This window comes from Ascaphus truei, chromosome 20 (genome assembly GCF_040206685.1).
Source record: "Ascaphus truei isolate aAscTru1 chromosome 20, aAscTru1.hap1, whole genome shotgun sequence".
Taxonomy (NCBI): domain Eukaryota; kingdom Metazoa; phylum Chordata; class Amphibia; order Anura; family Ascaphidae; genus Ascaphus; species Ascaphus truei.
In genome coordinates, this window is record NC_134502.1 from 18,805,942 (window position 1) to 18,817,394 (window position 11,453).

An 11,453-nucleotide genomic window follows, 5' to 3' on the forward strand; every position below is an offset into this window, starting at 1 on the left:
TACAATGAAAAGGCAGTGCATATGTACAACTTATCAATGGTGACTTTAAACCCCAGGTTACAATGCATTTCACACCCATTAATACCCGAGACTAGCTGAGACCGTTTGTGGGGTGCCCCTACCAGATCAGATGGGGGTACCTCACTTTTGCGTCCGTGAGCCTCCCCCAGAAAAATTTCTTGGAGAGCACACTCTAAGGCGACAGTTTCTGGCTCTTCGCTACTTCCTCCCCCTGGTGGAAGGAGTAGCCCAGTGTCTCTGAAGCAGACCTTTACCCGGTCATCCGCGGCAGGGATGCGGTAGACCAGGAGGCCAGGACCTTTCCCGCGGTCCACCACCTGGCGAATGGCACGCTCCTTTTTGGGCGTAAAGGAGGCCAGTCTCCCTGGATCGTCCTTTACACAGTCCTTGTCCCTACGGACTTGTGAGGCTTCCACTGAGAAGCGAGCACTGGGAAATGTCTCGGTTTCACCTGGCAGGGGGGAAAAAGTAGACACCTTACCCCTGCGGTGATTCATGGTGGCCAACAGGTCCTCGGGGACGCTGTCAGTTCCCACCTTGGTGGTATCGGGACCTGCCCCCGGCACTTCTGGGGCAGTCCACTTACGCGCTGAAAACTCGGGAGCGTTGGATCCCAGTCCTGGGACCACTTGTGTCGGAGCACACGGGCTCATACTCCGTTCAGAAGCCGCAACTCTGGCCTTCTCCACGGCCACCTCCATCGGAGTCTGTGGGGAACAAGGGGGTTCCTTACCACTCGGCTGGCTGACGATGGGCTTCTCTTCTTCCGGAAGGATCGGCGGTAGGCACTGGTCCACTCTCTTCTCTGGACAGCTACCTTCTAATGAGGACACCTCCACCAGGACGCGATGAAGAGGGGAGCCCTTCGCCCGGGCGACCAGACTTAAGGAGCCATCGTGCTCCGCGGTCACCTGGAGGCTCACCCCCGACACCCCTGGGGCAGTCGACTCACCCTTGTCGGCGTTAGGTACTGGTCCCCATTCTAGGACAGATGGTACCTCTGTAGTAGGTCGGACTGACCATTGTAGGGCACACGGGCCCACAGCAGGGTCCGCAACATCGGAAGACACCTCTTGCAGGGTACACGGACCCACAGCAGACTCTATATCCTCTGCATTACCGCTGGGGTGGTTCGCCGGTAGGCGCATCGCCACCGATGGGACTTCCACCTTTTCCCCGGAAGATCTCATGACAGTATCCTCCGCAAGGTAGTCACCAGATTCTCCTGAAATGCAGCCAGTGGTTGTGGGTACAAAGCTGGCGTGCTCCGGTACCTCCACTGCAGCCGCACTCTTCTCTGCCAAGGGTTCACTTAGCTCCTTAGCTGGCTCTGTAGGCTGGGGTACAATAGGCATCAAGAAAATTGCACCGCAGCAATCACATTTAGGTTCCCACGCCAGTGCTCCCCTAGAACAGTCACAGGTGGGGCTAAAGCACTGTGTACACGGCTCCCCATCTACCTCGGTGATCCTGAAGTCTAGTGGCACTTGGGACATAACGGCTCCCTCGTCATAGGCTTCTTGCAAGCAGGGGCACAGGAGCATAAGGAGATCTATTCCTGGCGCTCGCCAGGGCACATACACATTAGGGTGTATCCCCTGACAGTCTATCTCATCCTCATCATAGAACAGAGAGTCTATCTCATCCTCATCCTTAGAGATCAGAGTGTCTATCACAGCGTCCACGTAAGGTTGAAGATAACCGTGCTTGCTCCCCCTGGTGGAATCTAAAGGAAGGGCACTTTTTACAAGGGATTGGTTTTCGCTCTGCACTGAGTCACTCACAGCACAGGGGAGGGGCTCTGATTTTCGCGCCAAACCCGGACAGAATGTTGCGACATCTTTCTGTGCAGGCTTGCAGTCAGCAGCACGTGCGCTCTCCTGATTTGGCGGGAGACGCCATTTTGCTGGGTCGGCATAGACTAGGGGGTACCCTTCTGAGGGGCCCCCGGGCATTAACAGTGCGGACGGTGCCTCTGCCAGGCATATATCCTCAGTGTGAGTTACAACAAACAGAATGGTTTTCCATGTGGACGTGGGATCTTGTTCCTCCTCTAGGACACATGCCCACGGCCACCCAGGAATTTTACACATACCCTCCCGGACCTTCATTGCGGGTATACTAGCGGGTATGCCTCCTACCGCCACTACCTGGCCAGGCTCCATATACTGCCGCAACGCCCAGGCAAGGACCTCGTCTCCGGACTTTACAAACATAGCGACAAAAATAGGAACGGGACAATTTAGAAAAAATGGACAGGGCACCCCAGGTGTATCTCAGCAGCGCCTCCAAATGTAACGGGTATTCCACCCCACCCAATCTCATATGTAGTGTGGGTGAGTAGAACATGTAGTGTTACCGGTGTGGTGCGTATCCATGCAGGCTCACAGGAGGTCTGAGCCTCCGCTAATGAGAGCCTGGGGTGAATCCTCTGGAACGAATCTTCTTTTACAGCGCCTCCACCTATGTAGGATTCTATGGACGTGTAGAATGACCCTACATAGGAACCCAATTAGAAACCACACACACAGTCAGTGATTATATAATAACTAAGGAATTTACTACGAACATAGAACATATCATCGCCTTTACATATCCTCATAACCTGTGTCCCTCTCACGAGGAGACACTACCCGTGACGTCTCGCAGGACGTTTCCCCAACACTAGGTGATCCCACCCAGTGTCCAGTGAAACCCCCACACCCAAGGTCCCGTACTCCTACGGAGATAGTCAATGGGTGACTGCGCAGTCACTAAAACCTCTAGGCCTGTTGGTGCACATATAATATTGATACCTTCCGAGCACTCCGATGCTCGGGCCTGCAACACTCTTCTCAAAGGGTCAGACGTCCGTCTGATCCTTTCCAGGTACTTTGCCGGTGGACCCCAACGAGGGTCCCACCGCTCCACGGGAACTGCAACCGATCACGGCAACACCAACCGCATGGGAACAGCAACCGCCGCTATCAGCTTTCTGCCTAACTACTTCTAGAGTGACAGCAACCCTAACCTAGGGCCTGTCCCTGAGGAACCGCAACCTGGGATGGCTTGGGGAAAACTCCTATGGCCTGTGGAACATTAATAACCTGCCCCCCCTTCCCCTAGCTACCCAGTCTCAACTGTAACTGCTAATCCTAACAGCCTAACGCACCTGCAGCCAACACTCAGCTCACACTGTCAGCCTGCAGGGATCCACACACACTTCACACACACTGCACGCACTGCGCCCAGCACATGCAGCGACACACACACAGACAGCTGCAATCACACACAGCCACCTGGATCCCGCAGCAAATCATCCACTGCACACACGCTGTGCCTATTTGCCAGTGCGCACAGCACTACCCGCTGTGGCACTGCCAAACCTGCACCTTACACACACTAAGGGCGACCTCCCTATCTAGGGCCGTCCCTTATCAGTTACCCACTAACCTGGTGGGGAGTTGGGGCCTACCTGGAGGGTGAGGGTACCTATCAGGATGCAGGAGCTGCACTCACTCCCTGCATCCTTCCTTCCCCTTCAGCTCCGCTGCTCCAACTGACGTGACTCATGCAAAGCCCGGGAAAATGTATCTCTTTCCTCCAGGGCAGTCCTGCAGCCCTATTGGCTCCTATCAAGCACCTGGTGCCTGCCTCGCTATGCCTCATGGGAATTGTAGTCCCGAGGCCCTTACTATAACATTGGGGCCGCGTGCGTTCCTCCCCTCTGCCTACACTAACCCCTAATGGCCGCCGCAACCCTTCCTGAGCTGTTCCTGCCCTCGCGCGATCACTGCGCATGCGCGACTTGAAGCGCAACGGCGGCGCCCTGCTCTGCGGCCGCCGGGACCTTAGAGACGCGATTGCGGCCTTAGCAACGGCCCGATCGCGTCCCCGGCAACCGGCCGCAGGCAGGAAAAGCCGCGCTGCTCCCTGCTCCAGCCCCCACCCTTGGGAGCAGCCGTCGGGTTGTTCAGTACCCGCGATCGAGCTGCGCCAGGGGAGGGGGGTCTCCAGGAGCTGCTGGGGACCAGGGTTACATCTGTAACACACAGAGCAGCGTATATCTGTAACACACAGAGCAGAGTATATATCTGTAACACACAGAGCAGCGTATATCTGTAACACACAGAGCAGCGTATATCTGTAACACACAGAGCAGCGTATATCTGTAACACACAGAGCAGCGTATATCTGTAACACACAGAGCAGCGTATATCTGTAACACACAGAGCAGAGTATATATCTGTAACACACAGAGCAGCGTATATCTGTAACACACAGAGCAGCGTATATCTGTAACACACAGAGCAGCGTATATCTGTAACACACAGAGCAGTGTGTATCTGTAACACAGAGCAGGGTATTAATGTAACACACAGAGCAGCGTATATCTGTAACACAGAGCAGGGTATTAATGTAACACACAGAGCAGTGTATATCTGTAACACAGAGCAGGGTATTAATGTAACACACAGAGCAGCGTATATCTGTAACACAGAGCAGGGTATTAATGTAACACACAGAGCAGCGTATATCTGTAACACAGAGCAGGGTATTAATGTAACACGCAGAGCAGTGTATATCTGTAACACAGAGCAGGGTATTAAATGTAACACACAGAGCAGCGTATATCTGTAACACGCAGAGCAGCGTATATATCTGTAACACGCAGAGCAGCGTATATCTATAACACGCAGAGCAGCGTATATATCTGTAACACACAGAGCAGCGTATATATGTAACACAGATCAGGGTATTAATGTAACACGCAGAGCAGCGTATATCTGTAACACAGAGCAGCGTATATATGTAACACAGAGCAGGGTATTAATGTAACACGCAGAGCAGCGTATATATCTGTAACACGCAGAGCAGCGTATATATGTAACACAGAGCAGGGTATTAATGTAACACGCAGAGCAGCGTATATCTGTAACACGCAGAGCAGCGTATATATGTAACACAGAGCAGGGTATTAATGTAACACGCAGAGCAGCGTATATCTGTAACACACAGAGCAGCGTATATATGTAACACAGAGCAGGGTATTAATGTAACACGCAGAGCAGCGTATATCTGTAACACGCAGAGCAGCGTATATATGTAACACAGAGCAGGGTATTAATGTAACACGCAGAGCAGCGTATATCTGTAACACGCAGAGCAGCGTATATATGTAACACAGAGCAGGGTATTAATGTAACACGCAGAGCAGTGTATATCTGTAACACAGAGCAGGGTATTAATGTAACACACAGAGCAGCGTATATCTGTAACACAGAGCAGGGTATTAATGTAACACACAGAGCAGCGTATATCTGTAACACAGAGCAGGGTATTAAATGTAACACACAGAGCAGCATATATCTGTAACACAGAGCAGGGTATTAATGTAACACGCAGAGCAGCGTATATCTGTAACACAGAGCAGCGTATATATCTGTAACACAGAGCAGCGTATATATCTGTAACACGCAGAGTAGCGTATATCTGTAACACAGAGCAGCGTATATATCTGTAACACGCAGAGTAGCGTATATCTGTAACACGCAGAGCAGCGTATATCTGTAACACAGAGCAGCGTATATATCTGTAACACAGAGCAGCGTATATATCTGTAACACAGAGCAGCGTATATATCTGTAACACGCAGAGTAGCGTATATCTGTAACATGCAGAGCAGCATATATCTGTAACACGCAGAGCAGCGTATATATCTGTAACACACAGAGCAGCGTATATCTGTAACACGCAGAGCAGCGTATATCTGTAACATGCAGAGCAGCGTATATATCTGTAACACACAGAGCAGCGTATATCTGTAACACACAGAGCAGAGTATATATCTGTAACATGCAGAGCAGCGTATATATCTGTAACACGCAGAGCAGCATATATATCTGTAAGACGCAGAGCAGCGTATATCTGTAACACAGAGCAGCGGATATATTTGTAACACACAGAGCAGCGTATATCTGTAACACACAGAGCAGCGTATATATCTGTAACACAGAGCAGTGTATATATCTGTAACACACAGAGCAGCGGATATATTTGTAACACAGAGAGCAGCGTATATATATATGTAACACTCAGAGCAGCGTATATCTGTAACACGCAGAGCAGCGTATATCTGTAACACGCAGAGCAGCATATATCTGTCACACACAGAGCAGCGTATATCTGTAACACGCAGAGCAGCGTATATCTGTAACACGCAGAGCAGCGTATATCTGTAACACGCAGAGCAGCGTATATATCTGTAACACGCAGAGCAGCATATATATCTGTCACACGCAGAGCAGTGTATATCTGTATCACGCAGAGCAGCGTATATCTGTAACACGGAGAGCAGCGTATATCTGTAACACGCAGAGCAACGTATATCTGTAACACGCAGAGCAGCGTATATCTGTAACACGCAGAGCAGCGTATATATATATGTAACACACAGAGCAGCGTATATCTGTAACACGCAGAGCAGCGTATATATCTGTAACACCAGAGCAGCATATATCTGTAACACACAGAGCAGCGTATATATCTGTAACATGCAGAGCAGCGTATATCTGTAACACGCAGAGCAGCGTATATCTGTAACACGCAGAGCAGCGTATATCTGTAACACGCAGAGCAGCGTATATATCTGTAACACGCAGAGCAGCGTATATCTGTCACACACAGAACAGCGTACAGTATATATCTGTAACACACAGAGCAGCGTATATCTGTAACATGCAGAGCAGCATATACACGCAGAGCAGCGTATATCTATAACACACAGAGCAGCATATATATCTGTAACACGTTGAAAATATGTATATCTGTAACACGCAGAGCAGCGTATATATCTGTCACACACAGAGCAGCGTATATCTGTAACACGCAGAGCAGCGTATATCTGTAACACAGAGCAGCGTATATATCTGTAACACGCAGAGTAGCGTATATATCTGTAACATGCAGAGCAGCGTATATATCTGTAACACACAGAGCAGTGTATATCTGTAACACGCAGAGCAGCGTATATCTGTAACACGCAGAGCAGCGTATATCTGTAACACGCAGAGCAGCGTATATCTGTAACACGCAGAGCAGCGTATATATCTGTAACACACAGAGCAGCGTATATCTGTAACATGCAGAGCAGCATATACACGCAGAGCAGCGTATATCTATAACACACAGAGCAGCATATATATCTGTAACACGTTGAAAATATGTATATCTGTAACACGCAGAGCAGCGTATATATCTGTCACACACAGAGCAGCGTATATCTGTAACACGCAGAGCAGCGTATATCTGTAACACAGAGCAGCGTATATATCTGTAACACGCAGAGTAGCGTATATCTGTAACATGCAGAGCAGCGTATATATCTGTAACACACAGAGCAGCGTATATCTGTAACACACAGAGCAGAGTATATATCTGTAACATGCAGAGCAGCGTATATATCTGTAACACGCAGAGCAGCGTATATCTGTAACACACAGAGCAGCGTATATCTGTAACACGCAGAGCAGCGTATATATCTGTAACACACAGAGCAGCGTATATCTGTAAGACGCAGAGCAGCGTATATCTGTAACACAGAGCAGCGGATATATTTGTAACACACAGAGCAGCGTATATCTGTAACACACAGAGCAGCGTATATATCTGTAACACACAGAGCAGTGTATATATCTGTAACACACAGAGCAGCGGATATATTTGTAACACAGAGAGCAGCGTATATATATATATGTAACACTCAGAGCAGCGTATATCTGTAACACGCAGAGCAGCGTATATCTGTAACACGCAGAGCAGCGTATATCTGTCACACGCAGAGCAGCGTATATCTGTAACACGCAGAGCAGCGTATATCTGTAACACGCAGAGCAGCGTATATCTGTAACACACAGAGCAGCGTATATATCTGTAACACACAGAGCAGTGTATATATCTGTAACACACAGAGCAGCGGATATATTTGTAACACAGAGAGCAGCGTATATATATATATGTAACACTCAGAGCAGCGTATATCTGTAACACGCAGAGCAGCGTATATCTGTAACACGCAGAGCAGCGTATATCTGTCACACGCAGAGCAGCGTATATCTGTAACACGCAGAGCAGCGTATATCTGTAACACGCAGAGCAGCGTATATCTGTCACACGCAGAGCAGCGTATATCTGTAACACGCAGAGCAGCGTATATCTGTAACACGCAGAGCAGCGTATATCTGTAACACGCAGAGCAGCGTATATCTGTAACACGCAGAGCAGCATATATATCTGTCACACGCAGAGCAGTGTATATCTGTATCACGCAGAGCAGCGTATATCTGTAACACGGAGAGCAGCGTATATCTGTAACACGCAGAGCAATGTATATCTGTAACACGCAGAGCAGCGTATGTCTGTAACACGCAGAGCAGCGTATATATATATGTAACACACAGAGCAGCGTATATCTGTAACACGCAGAGCAGCGTATATATCTGTAACACGCAGAGCAGCGTATATCTGTAACACACAGAGCAGCGTATATATCTGTAACATGCAGAGCAGCGTATATCTGTAACACACAGAGCAGCGTATATCTGTAACACGCAGAGCAGCGTATATCTGTAACACGCAGAGCAGCGTATATATCTGTAACACGCAGAGCAGCGTATATCTCTCACACACAGAGCAGCGTACAGTATATATCTGTAACACACAGAGCAGCGTATATCTGTAACATGCAGAGCAGCATATACACGCAGAGCAGCGTATATCTATAACACACAGAGCAGCATATATATCTGTAACACGTTGAAAATATGTATATCTGTAACACGCAGAGCAGCGTATATATCTGTCACACACAGAGCAGCGTATATCTGTAACATGCAGAGCAGCGTATATCTGTAACACTCAGAGCAGCGTATATCTGTCACGCAGAGCAGCGTATATATCTGTCACACGCAGAGCAGCGTATATCTGTAACACGCAGAGCAGCGTATATCTGTAACACACAGAGCAGCGTATATCTGTAACACGCAGAGCAGCGTATATATATCTGTAACACGCAGAGCAGCGTATATATCTGTAACACGCAGAGCAGCGTGTATCTGTAACACGCAGAGCAGCGTATATATCTGTAACACGCAGAGCAGCGTATATCTGTCACACACAGAGCAGCGTATATCTGTAACACACAGAGCAGCGAATATCTGTAACACACAGAGCAGCGTATATATATCTGTAACACGCAGAGCAGCGTATATATCTGTAACACGCAGAACAGCGTATATCTGTAACCAACAGAGCAGCGTATATCTGTAACACACAGAGCAGCGAATATCTGTAACACACAGAGCAGCGTATATATATCTGTAACACGCAGAGCAGCGTATATATCTGTAACACGCAGAACAGCGTATATCTGTAACCAACAGAGCAGTGTATATCTGTCACACACAGAGCAGCGTATATCTGTCACACGCAGAGCAGCGTATATATCTGTAACACGCAGAACAGCGTATATATCTGTAACACACAGAGCAGCGTATATCTGTAACACGCAGAGCAACGTATATCTGTAACATGCAGAGCAGCGTATATCTGTAACACGCAGAGCAGCGTATATATCTGTAACACGCAGAACAGCGTATATATCTGTAACACACAGAGCAGCGTATATCTGTAACACAGAGCAGCGTATATATCTGTAACACGCAGAGCAGCGTATATCTGTAACACAGAGCAGCGTATTTATCTGTAACACGCAGAGCAGCGTACATCTGTAACACAGAGCAGCGTATATATCTGTAACACGCAGAGCAGCGTGTATCTGTAACACGCAGAGCAGCGTATATATCTGTAACACGCAGAGCAGCATATATCTGTTACACACAGAGCAGTGTATATATCTGTAACACACAGAGCAGCGTATATCTGTAACACACAGAGCAGCGTGTATCTGTAACACACAGAGCAGCGTATATCTGTAACACACAGAGCAGCGTGTATCTGTAACACGCAGAGCAGCGTATATATCTGTAACACGCAGAGCAGCGTATATCTGTCACACACAGAGCAGCGTATATATCTGTAACACACAGAGCAGCGTATATCTGTTACACACAGAGCAGCGTATATCTGTAACACACAGAGCAGCGTATATCTGTAACACACAGAGCAGCGTGTATCTGTAACACGCAGAGCAGCGTATATATCTGTAACACACAGAGCAGTGTATATCTGTAACACACAGAGCAGCGTATATCTGTAACACACAGAGCAGCGTATATATCTGTAACACACAGAGCAGCGTGTATCTGTAACACGCAGAGCAGCGTATATATCTGTCACACGCAGAGCAGCGTATATCTGTCACACACAGAGCAGCGTATATATCTGTAACACACAGAGCAGCGTATATCTGTCACACGCAGAGCAGCGTATATCTGTCACACACAGAGCAGCGTATATATCTGTAGCACGCAGAGCAGCGTATATATCTGTAGCACGCAGAACAGAGTATATATCTGTAACACACAGAGCAGCGTATATCTGTAACACAGAGCAGCGTATATCTGTCACACACAGAGCAGCGTATATCTGTCACACGCAGAGCAGCGTATATATCTGTAACACGCAGAACAGCGTATATATCTGTAACACGCAGAACAGCGTATATATCTGTAACACACAGAGCAGCGTATATCTGTAACACAGAGCAGCGTATATCTGTAACACGCAGGACAAAAAAGACATTACACATTTTAAATAATACACGTTAAAAGTGTCAGTAATTTTAAGTGTCTGTCTCACCACAAATATTGATGAGCATCAGGGTTTGGTAGAAAGCTTCCAGATTCATCTTCCTTTAAAAAGATTATATACCAAAGGCATACTGTCAGAAAGTCAGAGGCGACTTTTATGTGCTGTGGGCGAGAGGAAGGAAGTTCACAGAACAGACGGGGGCTTGCTTTGAAATGAAGATGAGATTACCCACCTTATCTGATAGTTCAGTGTTTTTTTAACCTTTTTGTTCTTGTTGTTAAGGAGCCTTATAATTATGTTGTGAAATTCTGAGGAGCCCCGACCCTCTCTAATAGCGCGCCTGAGATCAGATGTATTGTAAGGAACCCCAACCCTCTCTAATAGCGAGTCTGAGATCAGATGCACTGTAAGGAACCCCAACCCTCTCTAATAGCGAGTCTGAGATCAGATGCACTGTAAGGAACCCCAACCCTCTCTAATAGCGCGTCTGAGATCAGATGCATTGTAAGCAACCCCTACCCTCTCTAATAGCGCGTCTGAGATCAGATGCATTGTAAGCAACCCCTACCCTCTCTAATAGCGCGTCTGAGATCAGATACATTGTAAGGAACCCCAACCCTCTCTAATAGCGCGTCTGAGATCAGATGCATTGTAAGGAACCCCAACCCTCTCTAATAGCGCGT

General features: G+C 48.0%; 1 protein-coding gene across 1 annotated transcript in view; it reads right to left on the reverse strand.

Moving 5' to 3' along the window:
- The window catches only part of LOC142470722 (uncharacterized), a 28,277-nt gene extending 17,316 nt beyond the window's left edge, over positions 1–10,961 (reverse strand). The window contains exon 1 of the mRNA XM_075577393.1: positions 10,819–10,961. Within this exon, the coding sequence (XP_075433508.1) occupies positions 10,819–10,867 (49 nt within the window). The 5' untranslated portion in view covers positions 10,868–10,961. The remainder of the gene's footprint in view (positions 1–10,818) is intronic.
- Positions 10,962–11,453: the final 492 nt, after the last annotated feature.